Here is a 21976-nt window from a genome sequence, read left to right on the forward strand (position 1 = left end):
TGTGGATGCTGTTTTATTCATGTTAAAAGAATTGGAATTTAAATACTCTCCCAACAGAAACTAAATTGTTTGAACAAAAATATCAAGTAAGTGGTGCAGTTTTTCTCGTTGCCCTATGCTTGATAATAGCTAAACATGTTTTATTATTCTATGTGGAATTTGTTTTATGAAAAACTATCTCTAAATAGTTCCTCTGAAGTTTTCACTTTTTATTGCTTCAATGTAGGCTATGTTAGAAATTTTTAAATGAACTATAATGAAGTATACTTGCTAAGTATGACATTTAACAGACTATGGACAGATAATAAGAAGCCTTGGCACTGAAATTTATAAATGCTCCAAATTAGAAGGTGTTCTCTGAAGCAAATGATGGTTCCAACATTTTACAGTCTTTCTTTATACCTTAGAAGTCTTAAATCTCAGGTCTAGGCAAAATTCATCCATTCTTCATTTATTATTCATTTGAAAAATATTTAATTAGCATGTATTATATTGATCGGGCTCTGGGATAGAAGCTGGGAGTATAAAAGTCAGTGAGGTGCAGTGTCTACCCTCAAGGAGTCCGTAGTCTGGCATTGAAGACACACTTACAATAGATCGCTACAATCCTGTGAAGGTAAATATTGTGCACAATGATTAAACCAAAGAGGGAAGATGAAGCCACTATTTTGGATTAGAGAAGATTGGGGGAGAGTTATGAGTGGGGAAGTGCAATTTGCCAAGTAGACTACAGAGGGAAGGACATTCCAGGCTGAAGGAGCAGAATGCGCAAAAGCATTAAAGTGTGAAATATTATGGTGTATGTATGAAGCTGTATAGTATGGCATGATTAGATTTACATGGATTTTTAAAAAATTATGTGAAAAGCTGGTTGAAAAATTTCTCTTAGGAAGAAACTACAAGGTTTTGTTTTTGTTTTGTTTAATCCCTTGTTAATTGTTTGAGGGAGGAGTCCTGGGAGTTGGCTGTGCCAAACTTTTACTTCTGGGAGGGATGGAAAGAGGAAAGTGGGAAGATAAGACAAAAATAAGAAGGAAAGTGGATACTTAAATTTCCAGGGAATTTGTAGTATCATGAAAATGTAAATCCTCCTTCATCTCCTTCAAAAGTAAGCCAAACTCAAGAATGCTTTCCAGGAAAGGTTCTGTTTTATTTTGCCAAAACTTAGAAGGGACTGAATTATTGTAATCAGTTAAAATGCAAAGGAAAGCAAATAAGTGGTAGCCTGGAGAAGTCACCAGCATTGCAGGTTATATGAGAATACCTTAGGAATTCATAAGTATCCTGCGGAGCACTTTTCTCCTAGACAGGCCATGGAATTGAGGGACCAGGAGTCCCTAGTGGAAAATTGGCTTATATTATAGCTCTGATGGCTTCTCAGGTGGCTCAGTGGTAAAGAATCTACTTGCCAATGCAGGAGATGAGGGTTTGATCCCTGGGTCAGGAAGATCCCCTGGAGTAGGAAATGGCAACCCACTGCTGTATTATTTTTAATTTTAATTGGAGGATAATTATTCTATAATATTTTAATGGTTTCTGCCATACATCAACATGAATCAGCCATAGGTATTCATATGCCCCCTCCTCCCCCAAACTGCCTTCCCACCTCTCTCCCCATCCCCCAACTCCAGTATTCTTGCCTGGGAAATCCCATGGACAGAGAAGCCTGGAGGGCTTCAGACATGACTGCATGACTAAACATGCATAGCTCTGGCATCATGTCTATAGGACGGAGTGTCAAGACTTAAGATTCAAAAGGAAGCAGGCACCACATCATGGGGGCCTTGAGCATTATTCTGGAATATAGATATTATCCTATGCAACACTTTAAACAAAACTCCCTCTTCAGGGAATAAATGACAGTAATGCAAAAAGGAATGAGGATGTGTTTCAAAAGAGGTATGGAGACCACAGAGCAAGGAGTGATTTATTTTAGTTGGAAGGAGGAGGTGTCAGTCTTTCGTGGAGGAAGAAGAATTTGAATTAAGCCTTAAAGACTGGGTAAGATTTTGACAAGTAAAGTAATAGGAACAGTGTTTCAGACCGAGAAAGCAGCATGAACAAAGGCTTCATTTGGAAAGTGTGAGTAGTTCAGTCTGGGGTTCCTGGGAGTAGTGGGAGGGAATACTGCACACTGCCAGGAAGACTTGCGTGTACACCAGATAGTTGGAGCAGACAAAGCCTTTGAAAACTATTCTTTTTTCCCCCAGTTTTACATCTGGAATTGTTTAGCTGATGTAGATACACATCAGCAATGAACTAGTTACCAAATGTTGAAATAGTATGTGTGTTTGTGTGTACTTACTATATGACTGAGTCATACTACTCCAGGCTTAGAATATCACTGACGTAAACAGAAAACATACCTCCCCCAACTCTTTATTTTGAAAATATTCAAATCTATAGACAAGCTCAAAAAATGGTATAATGAACACTTACATATCCTTTATATTTATGTAGGAGTATAGTTTTGTATGTATATACGATGTTGTTGTTGTTCAGTCATTAGGTCCTGTCTGACTTTTTGCGACCCCATGGACTGTAGCCTGCCAGGCTCCTCTGTCCATGGGGTTTTCCAGGCAAGAAAACTGAAGTGGGTTGCCATTTCCTTCTCCAGTCTATCTTCCTGACCCAGGGATCAAACTCGTGTATCTTGCACCTCCTGCATTAACAAGCAGATTCTTTACTGCTGAATTACCAGGGAATATATATATATATATATATTTTTTTTTTTTTTTTAATTCATATGTGTAGTGTGAAACATTTGAAAATAAGTCTCTGATATCATGATGCTTTACCTCTAAATATTCTATATGCATCTTCCTAGGACATTTCCCCAGGTAGCTATATAGTCTTATGTATATATAATATGATACCTAAGATTAACAGTAGTACCATACTATATAATATAGAATCAGTATTCAGATTTTCTTTTTATCCAATCCCCAGAGTTCATGCATTGCATTTGGTTATCATATCTCTTTAGCCTTTCTTTTTTTTCTTTAAATTTTACCTTTCAAGATCCCAGGCCAGCCATTATATAAAATATCCTACATTCTGGATTTTTCTGATTGTTCCTTACGTTTGGATTCTAGGTAAACATTTTCTGCAAAACTACTACCTAGGTGCTGTTTCATTTGAACTGTATTTTTTTCTATTTACTTAATAAATAATCCATGATGTGATCCTTTGAGACCACATGAGTTCCCTGTTTCTCAACATCCTTTCAGTCAATGATTTGAGCATTAATTGATGATCCTTGCCTAAATCAGTTATTTTGTTGAGAGTTGCAAAAATATACAGTTTTCTGATTCTGTCTTTCCTTCTGAACGTAGAATCCGGTATTCACTTAAACCTTTTTTTCCATTATTCTTTCTCTTACTCCCTACTGAATAATTTGGGAAGTACTTTGAATAAAAGATTATTTTAGACATAACAATTAACTGTCCCACTTAATTTTTTGTGTCAGTTATTAACAACCTTTTTTATTGAGATATAATTAACATATAACATTTATATTAGTTTCAGGTATACAACAGAGTGATTCAATATTTGTATATCCTGTGAACTGATCATCACAATAAGTCTCTTTAAAATCTGTCACCATATATAGTTCCAGTTTTTTTCTTGTCATGAGAACTTCTAAGATCTACTCTCTTAGCAATTTTCAGATATACAATGCATTATTATTAACTGTAATCACCATGCTGTATTATTATATCCCGTGACTTATTTATTTATTTACTTAATATTTAAATATATTTATTTACTTATTTATTTATTTTATAACTATAACATTTATTTTATAACTACCTTAACCACAACCTTAACCCCACCTCTGCCAATTACCAATCTGTTTTCTCCATGTATGATGTTTTTTAAGATTCCACATATAATTGAGATCATGTGGTATTTATCTCTCTCGGTCTGACATTTCACTTGGCATCATACCCTAAAGATCCATCCATGTTGTCACAAATGGCAAGATTTCCTTCTTTTTTATGGCTAAATGCACACACACACATATATAGACCACATTTTCTTTATCCAGTCATCCATCAATGGACACAGGTTGCTCCCACATTTTGGCTATTGTAAATAATGCTGCAATGAACTGGGGGGTACATATATCTTTCTAAATTACTGTTTTCATTTCCTTTGGATAAATACCCACAAGTAGAATTGCTAGATCATATGATAGTTCTGTTTTTAATTTTTTAAGGATCCTCCATACTGTTTTCCATAGTGGCTACTCTAATTTACATTCCCACCAAGAGTGCACAAACGGCCCGTTTTCTCCGCATTTTCACCAACACTTGTTATTTCTTATCTTTTTGATCATGTTTATTTTAACAGGCAAACAATGTTTTAATTTTCCCACATTCCTGTTAAGTGTGTTTACAAAATGGAGTTATTCTTTTGCTTAGTGTAATTATGTTGTTTGTTGGCAAAGATGACACATTGAAGAAAATAAAAAACAACAGTATTTTGCCCCATTATAAGACTATAAACATTTGGTTATAATTTAAAAAGAACCAAGTTTTATATATGAAATTGAACTGTATGAAACCTTGTTAATCAGTTTCACAATCTGAAAGATTTAGTCTTTACAACTTGGATGTGGCTTTTTTTTCTGAAAGATGGTGCTTTCAGAAAAAAGTCTAGACGTTATAGAATACTAACATTAGAATAAAATATAATGAAATTTATCTGATAGCCACATTGCCACAAACCACCCTTGTTTATGGTATGTTTCAGTTTGGGAACGGTCAACAGTTTAATAAGGCACACCAGAAGAGTAAATAAGCATAGATAAATTTTAAAATCTGTTCTGCTTTGAGTAAAGAAAGTCTCTAGAAAAAAACTATATAAAATTACATAAGATTGTGTAGTTTGTCCAACTTTTAATTCATTTTTTCTTGAATATTCTTTATAAGTATAGCTGGTAGACTTTCAAGATTAAAACACTGTTACAAACCTCTCTTCCATAGTTATGAGATAAGCCTTTATAAAGGTATGGTAAAAATATGACAAATGATTAATAACTACATTATTACAAGGAGTTCATACAAGTTGGCAGAAATATTGAGACCCCCAATATATAAGTGACTAAAGAATATAAATATAAAATTTACATAATAAAAAAGACAATCACAATGATAAATCTAGGGGGAAATTATATTGCTAGAATTTTTTAAATGCAAAATCAAATAGCAATAAAGTTATAATGTATATCTATTTTTTGTTGAAATTAAAACAGCCAATACTGGTGAATGAGTATAAGGCCAGCCTACTTATTTTTTTAGTTGATGGCAATAAAAATTACTACAACTTACTGGGAAAGCAAGTGACCAAAACAACAAGAAAATATCCTGTTCAAAGAAGGGAAGATTTGAGGGGGAGAAAGGTTAGTAAAAACTTTGGGGCAGCTTTCTTGTCTTATTCCTGTTTCTACCCTGAAACCTAAAATTACTGCCTTAAATATAGTAGGGACTAGATAATTAAGTACCAAAAGAAGGAGGAAAAAAGAATGAGTGAAAAGTAAATAAAATGTCTCAAATGAAAAGTAATTTAGAATAACTTGGGGGAAAAAAACCAATACATGGGTGCATTATTAAATTCTTGTCTATATCAATGAAGAATTATATAAAGTATTAACACCATGCATATTTCCTTTATGAGACCCATAACAGTTCTGGGGAGTTTACCGTCTGTTCCAAATAAACTAAACAGCACAAAAACACCAATATTCAAGCAAAATATTAAACTTTGTATGTTAACATATACAAGTATGTATGTATATGAACAATTTTGTTTAACAGAAATTAATATATCCTTCTCTGTATTCATGTTACTTGGTCCATCTGTGAAGTTCAACCTTGCTTTCTGAAACATCACTTCCCTTAGTTCCCATGACATCACTCTGAACTCTTTCCTTATCTACTGCTCTGGATGTTCATTTTCAGCTTCCTTTGTGGGTTTATCTTCCAAATCCACCCAGTAAGTATGCGAGTTCCCTGGAGCTTTGAAATTGACCTCTCTTCTTCTGTCTCTCATCCATAACTTCAGGCACCTCAGCCTTCTCTACAGCTAGCCCAGATCTCTCTTCTGAGCTCCAGAGTTTTAAAATTAGACACCTGAACGTGCCATAAGCACCTGAAACTTAGCACTGTTACTTTCAAAGGACTAGTATTCAAACTGGAAACCACAGTCTTTAATGAGTTCTTCCTACTGTTTCTTGTGGTTTAAGCAAGAAGTCTGGTTAAAGTTGAATAACTTGTGGTAGACTTTTCTTCTACTTAATTAAGTACATTGTTCCTTTCTCTGCATTTTACAACTTTTATGACTCTCTCTTTGTTTTGGTCTTTTTTTCTTAATTGAATATAGTTAATTCATAATGTTGTGTTAGTTTCAGACGTACAGCAATGTGAATTTATAGTCTTTTTCAGATTCATTCCATTATAGGTTTTCAAGATATTGAGTAGAGTTCCCTGTATTATACAGTAGGTCCTGTAGTTTGCCTATTTTATATATAGTAGTGTGTATATGTTAATACCAAACTCCTAGTTTATCATCCCTCTACCCCGCTATCCCTTTTGGTAACCGTAGTTTGTTTTCCGTGTATGACTCTCTCTATAGCGCCTAGATTTCTCTACCTGGGAAATCTATAAATATAATCCATACAACTTAGGATATTTAATATCTGATTACAGGATGTTGGAAAACACATCCTAAGAAATAAGATGGAATGTGGTACACAAGAGTCTAGAATGACTGACAATTTTGATATAATTATTGGAGGTGTGAAAAGTGAAGTCGCTCAATTATGTCCAACTCTTTGTGACCCCATGGACTGTAGCCTACCAGGCTCCTCTGTCCATGGGATTTTCCAGGCAAGAGTGCTGGAGTGGGTTGCCATTTCCTTCTCCAGGGGATCTTCGCAACCCAGGGATCGAACCTGGGTGTCCTGCATTGTAGGCAGACACTTTACCATCTGAGCCACCAGGGAAGTCCATTGCAGGTGTAGATCTACCATTGGAGGTGTAGATCATGATAAGTCTGTAAAGAACAAAAGGTCCCTAACAGCAAACATAGGAAGCCTCCTTTCTTGTTGCTTTTTTGAGGATAAAATGGGATATAAGTTATTGTGATAGAGGGGATAGAGTTAGAAGGTATTGTTGAAAATCTTTTGTGTAAATTTTATGTTTCAGTAATGCTTATATTGTAATATACCTAATGCCTATGATAACTTGTCAAATGTGCTGAGAAACGAAACAGACAAAAGTGAAGATTCTGAAGTCAAATGAATCTCTTGTCTTATATCTGTCAACCAGGACAAAAAAGAGCTCTTAGTCTGGAGAGAAGTGTCCTGGTACTGGATTGAAACATGTTGAAAGAGAATTCAGCATCTTGCATCCAAGTCTTAATCCTTCTCTTGTTTCTTTTCCTGGTAATGGTACTGCCATGTCCACAACTGGTCAAATAAAAACCTGGATTTTATCTGCGTTTACTCCTTGCCCCACTGCTGTGCATATCCAATTAATCAACCACCAAGCCCTACCTACACTACCTCTATAAATCTCTTATACATGCCTCTTCTGCCACCATGGTCGGAACCTCATTCTTTAAGCTGTCATCGCAAAAGCTCATCCTTCTTAAATAGATCTTCCTACTGTTATGTCTCTGTACACAAATCTGTTTGAGTCCTACTCTGAGTTTTGCATTGGCTCCCTTTGTATATATATAGCATGTAGTCTGAATCGCTTTGCAAGGCACCCATGGCCGTACTCATTCTACCCTCCACCTCTTTCTCCAGCCTCATCTCCTGCCACATCCTCTGTCTCAGGCCATGCTCTGACAATACAAAGGCACTTGTGGATCCCCAGCACATAACCCTCTCTCATGTCTCCATGCCTGCCTCCCTGCTTCTTCCTCCACTAGAATGCTCTTCTTTTCTTCAACTTACAAACACCTACTAAAGCTCTTAGCTGCACCTCAAAAGCTGAAGAGCATCTCCTGACTCCACCACAGAGACAACAGAGACAGAAGCACTCACTTTCCAACTCATTCTTGCTGCCAAGATGCAGTGTGGTGCACATAACTCCATAACAGCAAATAGATCTCATTATGTCATAGGTCTGATAAATTATTGCTATATACTTAGGTTGGAGAAGGCAATGGCAACCCACTCCAGTATCCTTGCCTGGAAAATCCCGTGGATGGAGGAGCCTGGTAGGCTGCAGTCCATGGGGTTGCTAAGAGTCAGACACGACTGAGTGACTTCACTTTCACTTTTCACATTCATGCTTTGGAGAGGGAAATGGCAACCCACTCCAGTGTTCTTGCCTGGAGAATCCCAGGGATGGCAGAGCCTGGTGGGCTGCCGTCTATGGGGTCGCACAGAGTCGGACACGACAGAAGCGACTTAGCAGCAGCTGCAGCATATACTTAGGTTAAGCAGTTTACAAGTCTTCACAACACTATGAGGAAAGTAATGTTATAACTACTGTATTAAAGAGAAGGTAATGGAGGCACAGAGAGGTTAAGTAACTTGCCTGAGCTCTCATAGTGTAGTGACAGCAGTGAGGATGTGAAGCCACACTCTGAATTCCTGCTTTTAGTAATTTTTAGCCATGTAATACTGTTACTCAGTGGTGTTCTTTTGCCACTAGGCTATACCATGAGGACTGTGTCTATGAGTTTAGTACCCCTAGATGCTTTCATAGGCTTTGATACACAGCTGACAATGAATAAGTATCTGTGAGTGAATGAGTAGTCTATTTATAAAATTATCTATTTTGATGAACCAAATTTTCTCTTATCTTGCTAGTATACTCTCATAATTCTTGAGTGTAATCTATTTCCCTTTGTAATTGTGCAGCTTCCCTGGTGGCTCAGATGGTAAAGAATATGCCTGCATTGAGGAGACCTGAGGTCAACCCCTGGGTTGGAAAGATCCCCTGGAGAAGGGAATGGCAACCCACTCCAATATTCTTGCCTGGAAAATCCCATCAACAGAGGAGCCTGGCAGGCTACAGTCCATGGGGTTGCAAAGAGTCAGACACAACTGAGTGACTAACAGTTTTGTAATTGTGTGAATCATTGTTTACATTTAATATGTTTCTTTCTGAAGCAGTCACTGTCTTCAGTATTGCTTACACATTCTTTTAGGAATAAAGAACAAAACTTTTATCTGAAAATACGTTTTATCTCGATTAACACATCCTCTTTCTAAAATCACTGATAACACTATCTTGTACAATGTCCATGAAAATATATCTTTAACCTCACAAGTGATCTTCCCTTTTACACTCTGGTTAGCAATTACAATTTTGTAAAAATAATTTACCTTTTCTTTTTAATTATTTTTATTTCTATTTACTTGATTATTAATATGGATATTGTAACCATACTTTTTAAAATGTGCCAACCTTTCCAACCTAATTTACCAACCTACAAGTCTAAAGGAAAACAGGCTTTGGTCAATACACAGAAATAGGTCCTCTATATGTTTGTGGAGGGAAAGAAAATAAGCATCTCTGTTTCCTGGAAATAGGGTAAGTCACCTTGGGTCTACTTGCCTCCTACCTGGTGGAGGTTGAAAGGAAAGTTATTTCAACCAAAGATTCTCCTGGAGGAAAGTTACAAGCTCAAGTTGGTCACTTCTCTTTTTGCAATGATATTAGTAGGCATTTTTCTGGAAATGGAGAAAATTGACTGGAAGCTCTATGAGGAAAACCACTATTGCTAGTGATGGGACCAGCAGATTCATATAAGGCCACTGGGTGTGAAGAGGGGCCTGGAATGGACTAAGGAAATGTCCAGTTCAATAGGAAAAAGTTCAATTGGGCAAACTTCTTATGTGTTTTTTTGTTTTTGTTTTTGTTTTTTTTTGATCCAAGGCAAATCCATTTATCTCTGAGTTATTCTGCTTTCTTTTAACTCCCATTCTTTCTGTTTCTTAAATCTCAAGTGATTTCCTGTGCTTCCCGCTTTAGGAGTTGTGGTGCACTAAATCTCAGCCTTTATTTGTGTTTGTGTTCCATGCAGATGGGTGGTCTCTTGAAAGCATATCATCAGGTTAAGACGTGCAGGTGTAAGCATGCCCACTCCAGCTCAGATCATAGCTGAGAAGATGTGGCATTTTGAAAAATCTTGTGTTTGGTTTAGAGGAAGAAAATGGTACCAGATCCATTCATTCCCTTACTCACTACTCACTGATCAAATATTTTACACAACTTTTATGCATTAGGTGTAATGCTGGGCATCCCAAAGATGGGACAATCCAGCTTCTACCCTGAAGAGTCTTACAATATTGTAAGGAGGCAGGCATGGAAAAAAATATTAAAATACATTGAGTGACTCAAAAATATATTGAACTGATTGCTTTATTGGAGACATTATAAAGTACAGTGGATATTTCCTCTTCACTTTCTGCAGAGTGGTGACATCTGCACATCTGAGGTTGGTGATATTTCTCCCGGCAATCTTGATTCCAGCTTGTGCTTCATTCAGCCTGGCATTTTGCCTGATGTACTCTACATACAAGTTAAATAAGCAAGGTGACAATATACAGCCTTGACATATTCCTTTCCAATTTGGACCCAGTCCATTGTTCCATGTCCAGTTCTAACTATTGCTTCTTGACCTGTATACAGATTTCTCAGGAGGTAGTCTGATATTCCCATCTCTTGAAGAATTTTCCACACTTTGTTGTGATCTACATAGTCAAAGGCTTTAGCATAGTCAATGAAGAAGAAGTAGATGTTTTTCTGGAATTCTCTTGCTTTTTCTATGATCCAACAGATGTTGGCAATTTCATCTTTGATTCCTCTGCCTCTTCTAAATCCAGCATTAACCTCTGGAAGTTCATGGGTTCACTTACTATTGAAGCTTAGCTTGGGGACTTTTGAGCATTACTTTGCTAGCATGTGAGATGAGGGCAATTGTGTGGTCGTTTGAACATTCTTTGGCACTGCCCTTCTTTGGGATTGGAATTAAAACTGACCTTTTCTAGTCCTGTGGTCACTGCTGAGTTTTCTGAATTTGCTGGCATATTGAGTGCAGCACTTTCACACCATCACCTTTTAGGTTTTGAAATAGTTAAGATGGAATTCCATCACCTCCACTTACTTTGTTCATAGTGATGCTTCTTTTTTTTTTTTTTTAATTTCTTTTTTTTTTTTTACAAACCCCTGTGTCAAGGGCTGACCATAGTGATGCTTCTTAAGACCCACTTGACTTTGCACTCCAGGATGTCTGTCTCTAGGTGAGTGATCACACCATCATGATTATCTGGGTTTTTAAGATCTTTTTCGTATAGTTCTTCTGTGTATTATTGTCACCTCTTCTTAATATCTTCCTCTTCTGTTAGGTCCATACCTATCCTTTATTATGCTCATCTTTGCATGAAATGTTCCCTTGGTGTATCTAATTTTCTTGAAGAGATCTCTAGTCTTTCCCATTCTGTTGTTTTCCTCTACTTCATTGCATTGTTCACTTAGGAAGGCTTTCTTATCTCTCCTTGCTATTCTTTGGAACTCTGCATTTAGATGGATATATCTTTTCTTTTCTCCTTTGCCTTTTGCTTCTCTTCTTTTCATAGCTGTTTATAAGGCCTCCTTAGGCAACCATTTTGCCTTTTTGCATTTGTTTTTCTTTGAGATAGTTTTGATCACCGCCTCTGTTCAATGTTACGAATCCCCATCCGTAGTTCTTCAGGCATTCTGTCTATCAGATCTAATCCCTTGAATCTATTTGTCACTTCCACTGTGTAATCATAAGGGATTTGATTTAGGTCATACCTGAATGGTCTAGTGGTTTTCCCTACTTTCTTCAATTTAAGTCTGAATTTGGCAATGAAGAGTTCATGATCTGCGCCACAGTCAGCTCCTGGTCTTGTTTTTGCTGACTGTATAGAGCCTCTCCATCTTTGGCTGCAAAGAATATAATCAACCTGATTTTGGTATTGACCATCGATGATGTCTATGTGTAGAGTCTTCTCTTGTGTTGTTGGAAGAGAGTGTTGCTGTGACCAGTGTGTTCTCTTGGGAAAATCTGTTAGCCTTTGCCTTGCTTCATTTTGTTCACCAAGGCCAAACATGCCTGTTACCCCAGGTATCTCTTGACTTCCTACTTTTGCATTCCAGTCCCCTATGATGAAAAGGACATGTTTCTTTTGGTGTTAGTTCTAGAAGGTCTTGTAGGTCATCATAGGACTGTTCAACTTCAGCTTCTTCAGCAATAGTGGTTGGGGAATAGACTTGGATTACTGTGATGTTGAATGGTTTGCCTTGGAAACAAACAGAGACCATTCTGTTGTTTGAGATTGCACCCAAGTACTGCATTTCAGACTCATGTTGACTATGCGGGCTATTCCATTTCTTCTAAGGGATTCTTTCCCACTGTAGTAGATATAATGGTCTTCTGAATTAAATTCGCCCATTCCAGCCCATTTTAATTCACTGATTCCTAAAATGTCAATGTTCACTCTTGCCATCTCCTGTTTGACCATTTCTAATTTACCTTGATACATGGACCTAACATTCCAGTTTTGTATGCAATATTGTTCTTTACAGCTTCAGGCTTTACTTCTATCACCAGTCTTCCACTTCCATCCACAACTGGGTGTTGTTTTCTTTCTGGTTCAGCCTCTTCATTCTTCCTGGAGCTATTTCTCTGCACTTCTCCAGTAGCATATTGGGCACCTACTGACTTGGGGAGTTCATCTTTCAGTGTCATATCTTTTTGCCTTTTCATACTGTTCATGGGATTCTCAAGGCAAGAATGCTGAAGTGGTTTGCCATTCTGTTCTCCACTGGGCCTTGTTTTGTCAGATTCTCCACCGTGACCTGTCTATCTTGGGTGGCCCCACATGGCATGGCTTGTAGTTTCATTGAGTTAGAGAAGGTTGTGATCCATAACATCAGTTTGGTTAATATTCAATTAGGGTTACTTACTTAATTTATTTTTTTACAGTTCAATTTGAAAATAATTTGGGTGCTACCAGCAATTCAAGAGCCTTTATTGCTATGAGGCCTTCTAAAAGTCTAATATCCCTTTAGGAGACTATGCTGTAATGTGGCAGAGATGAGATATGGTATACTAGGAACTAAAGAATGCTAACTTATTTAGAAAGACATGTAGAAAAGTTAATCTCACCATGTGATTTATGTTTTCTTAAAAAAAAGAATGCATCAATAAAATAAAACCTATTGATATTGCCTTGAAATGAACTATGCTGAGAGCGTGATTATCTGGTCATTATGGATAGCATGACTAATGTTTATTATAAATAAAATTACATCCAAAATATCTTAAAAGACACTATTAGCTTATGTTAGGAAGTTGCAGCTATTGTCAGAAACATCCATGATTTCTTGCTCAGCATCTACCCACCCAGGCACAAGTATGGAAGGAGGAGCATTCAAAGCTGAAAGTACAGTATGTGTAAATATCCCAAGGTAGGAAACAATTTGGCTTGTTTCAGGAGCTAAAAAGTGGCAGTGGGGCTGGAAGAAAGGGAATTAGAGGAGCAGAGACATGAATGATAATGGAGGAGTCAGCAGTGATCTGTTTAATTAATGGTAGATGTCTTTAAAACTTTGGTCTTTCTATGATTTTATTTCTATTTTATTAGACATTGCTGCATTATCCTCTCAACATTCCACACATGACTGCACTCTTCTGGTTATCTTAAAAACCTTTTTCATCTTCTCTTTAGTATACTCCATGGATTCATCTTCTTCCCACTCTTTAATACTGGTTTTCTTGTGTTCCTCCCAGGTACACATTTCTCCTTACTCCCTACACTCTCTCAGGATCTTTGCCACATACAAACCTCCATGCTGATGACTCCTAAAAATCTGAGTCTTCCTTCAGGATCTCTCCCCCAAGTCTTTGGCCTGAATATCCTACATACTCTAACTCATTCTAATAAAACCAAAACCACCTTTCCCTCAAAACCTATTACTTTTCCTGCATTACCTAACTTTCTTTGAGGTAGGACCTCCATCTACCCAAAATCAGATTTGGAATCATTCTTATCCTCTCGACCTCTAGGCCCTTATCTTCCCCATCTAGTCAGTCACCAAACTCTTTCAGTTTTACCTCCTAAGTAGTCTTGACAGTGTTCTTTCCACACTACTACTCTGACCTAGTTAAAAAATTCATCTCTTTAACTCTGAAATAACTCCCACTGCTTTCCCCTCCAATCTGTCCCCCAGAGAATTTGTTGTTGTTCAGTTGCTAAGTTGTATCCGACTCATTGTGACCTCATGGACTGCAGTATGCCAGGCTTCCCTGTCCTTCACTCTCTCCCAGAGTTTGCTTAAACTCATGTCCATTGTATCAGTAATGCCATCCAACCATCCCATCCTCTGTTATCCCTTCTCCTCCTGCCCTCAGTCTTTCCCAGCAACAGGGTCTTTTCCAAAGAGTTGGCTCTTTGCATCAGGTGGCCAAAGTATTAGAGCTTTTCAGCTTTAGCATCAGTCCTTCCGATGAATATTCAGGGTTGATTTCCTTTCATATTTATTGGTTTGATCTCCTTGCAGTCCAAGGGACTGTCAAGAGTCTTCTCCAGCACCACAGTTCGAAAGCATTCATTCTTCAGCATTAATTCTTCTCTGTGGTACAACTCTGACATCCATACATGACTACTGGAAAAACTATACAACTTTGACTATGTGGACCTTTGTCAACAAAGTGATGTCTCTGCTTTTTAATATGCTGTCTATGTTTGTCATAGTTTTTTTTCCAAGGAGCAAGCGTCTTTTAATTTCATGGCTGCAGTCACCATCTGCAATGGTTTTGGAGCCCAAGCAAACAGAATAACCCAGATAATCTAAAATGGGAGACTGACCATGACTGTGATTCCCCTTCTAGGTGCTACTTCATCATCCATTGATTCAAGTCCAGACTCCTTGGCATAGTGTGACATTCCGGTGGTAACCTTGCCTTTTCACAGTATATTCTAGCAGTACTAAGCTGCATAAAGTTCCCTGAATAAGCAAGCATAGGCATGCTTTCGTGTTAGACTGGCTGAGTTAATAGATCCCTTTCTCTGCATCCTCTATCACTCCATCTGCCATACCATATTTAAATGAGTCACATTTACTCTTCCAAATTGGGCTGCAGGGAACAAATCTTACTCATATTTGGTATTGTAGGGCTCAGCGTTAGTTCCTTCAGTGAATATTTATCAAGCATCTCCTACCCTCAGGATTCTGGGAAAACAGCAGTGAACAAAATTAAGTCTCAGCCTCATGGGTGTTATGTTCTCGTGAAGGAATGCCAGGAGATGGCCTACACAATGGACACTTAGGGTGAACATTTTTCTAGTGCTCATGGTGAAAAATTTTGAAAATCAGGCAAATGAAAGAGTCTTCTTAAACCACTGTCTAAGCATATGTCTGAAACATAGCTCTGACTCATTTTTCCTTTAAACAAGTATGGGTGGTGACTAAGGCAACCTAAGCAACAGATTTAACTGCCCTAACTGGGGATCCTGTGGTCTTCAGTAAATGATAATTCTCCTAACTAGCAGAAAACCTGTTCCCATATACTGGAAATATAACCTTATATTCAAACAATCCTCTGGGGCAATAGGGAATGAATAACATCCTGCTGAATTAGACATTAAGAAAAAGCTATCTAAAATTAAAGATTTTTAAAGATACCATAAAATATCATCACATTAGTAAGCTATTTCCTTCACTTACAAACCCTATTCTCTTTATATTGGAAGATGAAAATTAATATCCTTCTTCTTTCTGTAAAATATGTTTATTAGATAACTTCCTAAACAACTTTGATTCTTGGATGATGTAATAGATTAGTCACTATTTTTCCCAAAAGGAATGAATGAAGACAGTAAAATTATTAAAAGGAATGTATAAAGTTTGAAGTAACTGTTCTCTTCCTTGCTGTCCCCATTTAAATTAGTTCTCTCAATTAAATATATTGCTTGATTTCTAAATATCTATAGTTTTTTCTTTGCTGATTAACTTCCTCATGAGCTTCCATGATTTTCCAGACATAAAAGCCCATTACCCACGAAACCTTAAAGAGTTCGTCTACCTTCAAACTAGTAAATTTCACTGATTTCCCTGCTTATTTCTAGAGCTCTTCTACATCTCTGTAAAGCTGTCTTTCAGGTGACTCAAACTAAGCATGCCTATTTCCCCAGCCTGTAGCAATCCTTCTCCTCCCACTGTGGAAAGGGCACAGCTCAGTAAGGGATACCACCGTTTATACAGCCACTCAAGCCAAAAACCTGGTATCATCCTTGGATTTTCTCCTTCTCTTCCTTACCTCCATATTCATTCTGTCTCTAGTTCCCATTGATTCTTTCTTCAAATGTCTCTCAAATCTGCTGTGCCAGCCTTACTACTGTCTCCCTGGTTCTAGCCCTGATACAGACCCTCATAATTTTTCACCCGGATTACTGCTTTATAATCAGTCACTGACCATTTATGCTTAGTTGCTCAGGCATGTCTGACTCTTTGTGACCCCCTGGACTATAGCCTGCCAAGCTTCCTTCTCCAGAGGATCTTCCTGGCCCAGGGATCGAACCCACGTCTCTGGCATTACAGGTGGATTCTTTACTGCCTGAGGCACTAGAGATGCCCTAGTGCATTATTCCCATGTCTATCCAGCAGATAATGATCTTTTCAAAATTTCAGTTTTAATATTTTATGGCCTAATTAACAATACTGAATGTCCTTCTATTGCCAACAAGGCAGAGGACAAATTCCTCACTGTGGCTTCTGGGCCTCTCATGACCTGGCCCCTGCCTACCTGTCAAACATCCATCTCTTACCACTCTCCTCACAATCAAGCTATATCCAAATGCGCAGATGTCCTTAATGCCACCATACTTTCAACCTCTTTATCTTTGTGCAAGCTGTTTCTGTGACTTACCACATACCCCTTCTCCTTCTCTTGTGAAAGAAGGTCTTCTCTTACTGATTCAGGTTAAGTTTCCCTTCTGTTTGTTTCCCGCACCCATCTCGTTGTATAACCATTGTTCCACACCTGTCTTCCACTAGAATATAAGGGCTAGGAGGAGGGGCTGGGTCTGTTTGGTTCATTCCAGTACCCTTAGCACTGAGCACAGTGTAGTCAGAATAAATATTTGTTAACTAAATGTATAGTATGATTCAAACTGAAAACTCACTATTGAAAAGAATTGTGAGTGAGCATAATTATTAGAAAACATAATCTATTTTTTCCCAAAGGTATAAATGGTCACATTTGACCTCTGGTAATATCTGTAACATTCCAGAGCTTAAATCCTAAGTGTTAAATCTGTAGTCATATTTGCATTTCATCAGACCTATAGTCCAGGCTGGTGTTAGCTGCCCAGTTTGACATCTGGGCTGACTCATTTTAATTTGACTGTTTGAGGTTAGCTTCCAGAGCTGTTGGACCTTGTGTTGTCAGTCATTTCCCTTCTAGGTCAGAATTTAACTGACTTGAAGGAAGAAAACAATAGCCTTCAGAAGACTAATTTTTCCATCTTTTAGCAGAAAACAACTAACTTTCTTCTCCACAGGTGTTCTTTCAGATTGGTTTTTTGTTTTTTTTTTTAACAAGAAAATAAAAACAGTGAATGGGACTTGAGGCTCTATCCCTAAATTTTATACTTATCCTCAGTTGATAAAAATTTTAATATATGATCTTTGAAAATAAAAACTGAGTTTTTCGCAAATGCTAAAAAGTAGGATAGAGCATCTAAACCTCCTTTCGTTAATTCAACAAATGTTCACCAGATACTTCAGGCTTGTGAGGAGTGCTGTGGTGGAATTATATTTTGATGTAATTTATAATGTGTTTTGATCCGTCTCGTTACCCTGTGATCCTTCAGACAACAGCTGGGCCTTCTGCTTGTGTGTCAGGGAAGAGTTTTTACAGAACAGCAGAGTAGAAAAACATCCTGGACTTGTAAGCTTAAAATTCTAAACCCTGAAAGACTTGGAGCATGACATTTTTAAAAACCATGTAATCAGTTGGAACATGTCTTCCACCCCCAGATTAGATAAAGAATCTATGCCAAGAGAAAAGACAGGGAGCAAAGAAGAGAAGAGGGGAGAGGAGAAGAGAAGGGGAAGGGGAGGGGAAGGGAGACAGCAGCTCAGGAAGGAGGGGAGCTTAGAGGAAGTAGAGGGGAAGGGAGAGCCAGAGGGAAGCAAAAGGATAAGATGCTGGGATACAGGGCCCACTTCCAGACCTCCCTGGACTTTATCTCCTGATAGGTTGGGAATATAAGAGTACATGAGAACTCATCCTATCTTTCCCTGGTATGCTTGTGAAAAGCAACAAGGGATCAGAGTTTCCCTATGCTCATCATTGTACCAGCTAAAATCTAATGAGGAAAATAAAAACAACTCTTGTTTAAAACTGAGGAAATATAATCGTGAAAGAAAATTGACTAATAGGTATTAGACACCTCAGGAGCCTAATGGAATAAGGACAAAATCCTGAAACTAGCAGTAGCAGGAAGCCAGTACGATGCCTATGCTGGAAGGACAATGGAAAGAGGTGGTGTTTCTGACAGCCCAAAGTCCAAGGTCATGTGGGAAACTGGAACCACAACAATCCTGACTAAAGGGAATAGATCACAAAAGAAATGCAGCTGATAATAATAATGCAGGGAAAGGTGGACAAGAACCCTGGCCCTCCCTGCTTCCGACCCCCCTGTTGTTCACAGATACCTTACAAGCACCAAACCCAGCTGGAATCAACTGACATAAGTCAGCCACTCTGTAGGAGAGTAAGAAGGGTAAGGCATGGGTCTGAGGATAAATACACACAGATGTAAAAGTGGGAAAATGTCTGCAGGGGATATCTGGGACTGTGGACCTAAGAAGGCCTCATAGAGTCCCCACCCCTCAGGATGACTTGGAGGGGCCCAGAACAAGGCACATACGACAAAGGAGCCCCAAAACTTGAGGGGACCTTGGAGCTGGGACAGGGAATATGCATCTGGGATTTCCCTGGAAGGAAACCAAAGACCAGATGGGCCATCAGACACTTCAGGGGATTCCACCTTGGACAAAAGACAGCACTGAGAAGACCAGGCTTGATTTCACCATAATGAGTTGACTACATGTAACTATCCTGACCTCCCCATGTCATTCTATATTTAGACAACACTCCAATACTCCTTAGTTGGTAAAGAAGCTGCCTGCAATGCCAGAGACCCAGGTTTGATTCCTGGGTTGGGAAGATCCCCTGGAGAAGGAAATGACAAATCACTCCGGTATTCTTGCCTGGAGAATCCCATGGACAGAGGAGCCTGGCAGGCTACAGTCCATAGGGTCGCAAGAGTCAGACACGACTTAGCAACTAAACTGCCACCACCAACAACACTCCAAGTAAGAGGAGAGGAGACCAACTAGCAGAATGGAGGCCAAATCTAAATTCACTCTTAGATAAAAAAGAGAAAGAACCGTACCAATAAACAGACACAGTTCTTTATTTAAAAGAGCCTACTGAATGTGTGGGGAAAGATGGACATATAACACAGGTATCAGTAATGTGGTGAGAAAGAGGTCATGGTAAGGATACACTGAGGCTGCAGATGTACACAGAGAAGTTGCTATGTTTGCCTGTACGGTAGGACTTCTCAGAGAAGGCCTCAGAGACAGTGGTATTTGTTGAGATTGAGGGATGACTAGGGATTTAGCAAGCGGATGGAGGGGAGATCCTAGCTGTTGTCTTCTTCTGTCCCTCCTAATGCTCTGATTTCAAGAGAAGCCAGCATATTTATTACCTAACTGCAGTCCATTAAAGTCTCTCAGAAACATGAAAATCTCTGGATTTATCTTCATTTTGAATGAAGCAGTGTTGGAATGATAGGATGGGTGTGACCTGTGTTTCAACTGTAATGAGTAGCTACAGCAGCTTGCAGGAAATTAGTTTCTTAAAAATATATCCTTTTATAGATTTGAAGAGGCCATTTTTATTCCCCCCCCCCCTTTTTTTTCATTTTTTAAAAACTTTTATTGTTTATTAAGGAGGCCATTTTTAGATTTCAGTTTTGAACTAAAGACTTGGATCTAAAGGCACTAAGGTAGTCTTTTGGAATGTGTAATCCACAAAGAAAATATATTTAAGCCATCTAAAATATATCTTCACAATGAGCAAATGTCCATAGTTGAAACAAATTTCAGATCTAACAGTCTGATCTGTCAGGACTTTCCTGCAAATATTGTATTTTGCCATTTTTTTGAAATAGAAACAAAACCATTGATTTACAAATAACCTCAACCATCACTATTCCAGAAAAAATTTTCCCAAACTTACCCTTTATAATCAAATAATTTAAGAAACAAATAATTGTTGTTCTCTCCATTGTTTACAAAATGGAAAATGATTGTGTTACAGAAAACAATAGAAGTCCTTTTCTTTTACCTCATTAGAGATGTCTGTTCCAGAGAGATCAACTGATACCAAAGAAAAGATGTTTGCAATAAATTCAACTCCTAGGTCAGTCAGATGTTCACAATTTCGTAAACTCAAGTAGGTTAGATTATAGCACCTGAAAGAAAGTAGCATGAAAAAGTACTTTAAACTTTTCATCACCCTGTCAAATAGCAATTTCTTTGCATAAAAACTATCTGGGGAAAGCAAATGCTATTGAAACAAGGATTTTATTTTTCTCATCATAATGTTAATATTAATAGTAAGCTTAAAAGTGGAAATAATTGACATTACACAGCTGAGTGAAATATTTTTTCTGTGATTTCATTTCATCTTGCAATTTCTGATAAGAAAAAAATATCACATGCATGCAAAAAAACTCATATAAATACCAAGATGAATAACCACTAAAAGGACAAAGTTAAATCTCTCACTTTTCCTTACACATTTACTACAAGAACTGGACTTCACCTGTGGTGAACACAAGACCTTTGACAAGTAAAGAGGTTCAAGAATAAATTCACCCACTAGAATATCCCTTGGGATACACTGGAGTAATTAAAGGTTTACACAGAGACAATGTTCTTGAAAAGGACAGATAAGTCACCCAGGTATAGCTATTTATAACTTCTTGAGTGATTCCATCTCAAACTTTCTCCAAGGTGAAATTAGTAATAAACAGAGATAGGAAAATATTAATTCACTCTATGACTCCAATATCCTACTTGGTTTAACTGAATATTAGACCAGCTTCTAGGCATCCCTGATGTTTTCCAAATGGCTTCAAAAGTCTATCTCTGATCTCTCATATCAACAGATACACAACTACTAATATTATATATAATATTATTGTTTTATTGTACCGTTCTGATAGTTTTGCAATGGAGGCATCACCCAGGTGGGTACAGTTACTTAAGTTTAATTCTCTTATCTTTGTGCTTGCAGGACCGTCAAGAAATTGCTTTAGTCCCATATCGCCAATTCTGTAGGAAAGAATAAGGAAAGTTCTACATGTGATTTTATGTGTAAATATGTACAGTACTATTAAAATAAGAGCTACTACACCCAGTACATTCCAAAATAGCAAGGTAATATCTATATCTGGTATTTTGTCCACATTTGTAAACCAAATTTGGTTATTTGGCTTTTACTTTAATAGAAAATATATAAATGATAGTAATGGAAGTATTAATAAAAATGCTATTCCTGTTCATTTGTTCATTTAATTAGGTGGCATGACTATTAATAAAACAGATGGCCTGCAAGGTATCTTCCCTGAAGTTAAAAATCTGATCATGTTAAATAGTGCCTGTTGCAATCTCCTGCAAAAGAAAAAGACCAAAACTTAGGATAGGGAGAACCAATACTTACAATCAAACTACTATCAAAATCTTAGAGGAATTTCCACTACGTACAGGTCAGTTTAGCTGGACTAGAAAAAACCCAGTAAGTTACATATAGATCCTTTCTGAAGCAGACAAAACCTGATGCTGTAAGAAGACCTTGACCTCAGCCTTCCCACACTGTCATTAATCAGAGAAACCTGTGT

At 37.8% G+C, this 21976-nt stretch overlaps 2 protein-coding genes across 2 annotated transcripts in view; one reads left to right on the plus strand and one right to left on the minus strand.

The window, feature by feature from the left end:
* Positions 1–21976, minus strand: part of FBXL13 (F-box and leucine rich repeat protein 13) — a 209862-nt gene that overhangs the window by 38953 nt on the left and 148933 nt on the right. The window contains exons 16-17 of the mRNA XM_061166528.1: positions 21291–21410; positions 20419–20545 (exon numbers count right to left, since the gene is read on the minus strand). Of these exons, the coding sequence (XP_061022511.1) occupies positions 20419–20545; positions 21291–21410 (247 nt within the window). The remainder of the gene's footprint in view (positions 1–20418; positions 20546–21290; positions 21411–21976) is intronic.
* LRRC17 (leucine rich repeat containing 17) overlaps positions 1–21976 on the plus strand; it is a 124119-nt gene that overhangs the window by 37617 nt on the left and 64526 nt on the right. The gene's annotated exons all lie outside the window — the stretch shown is intronic.

The sequence above is a fragment of the Dama dama genome, chromosome 18 (genome assembly GCF_033118175.1).
Source record: "Dama dama isolate Ldn47 chromosome 18, ASM3311817v1, whole genome shotgun sequence".
Classification (NCBI taxonomy): domain Eukaryota; kingdom Metazoa; phylum Chordata; class Mammalia; order Artiodactyla; family Cervidae; genus Dama; species Dama dama.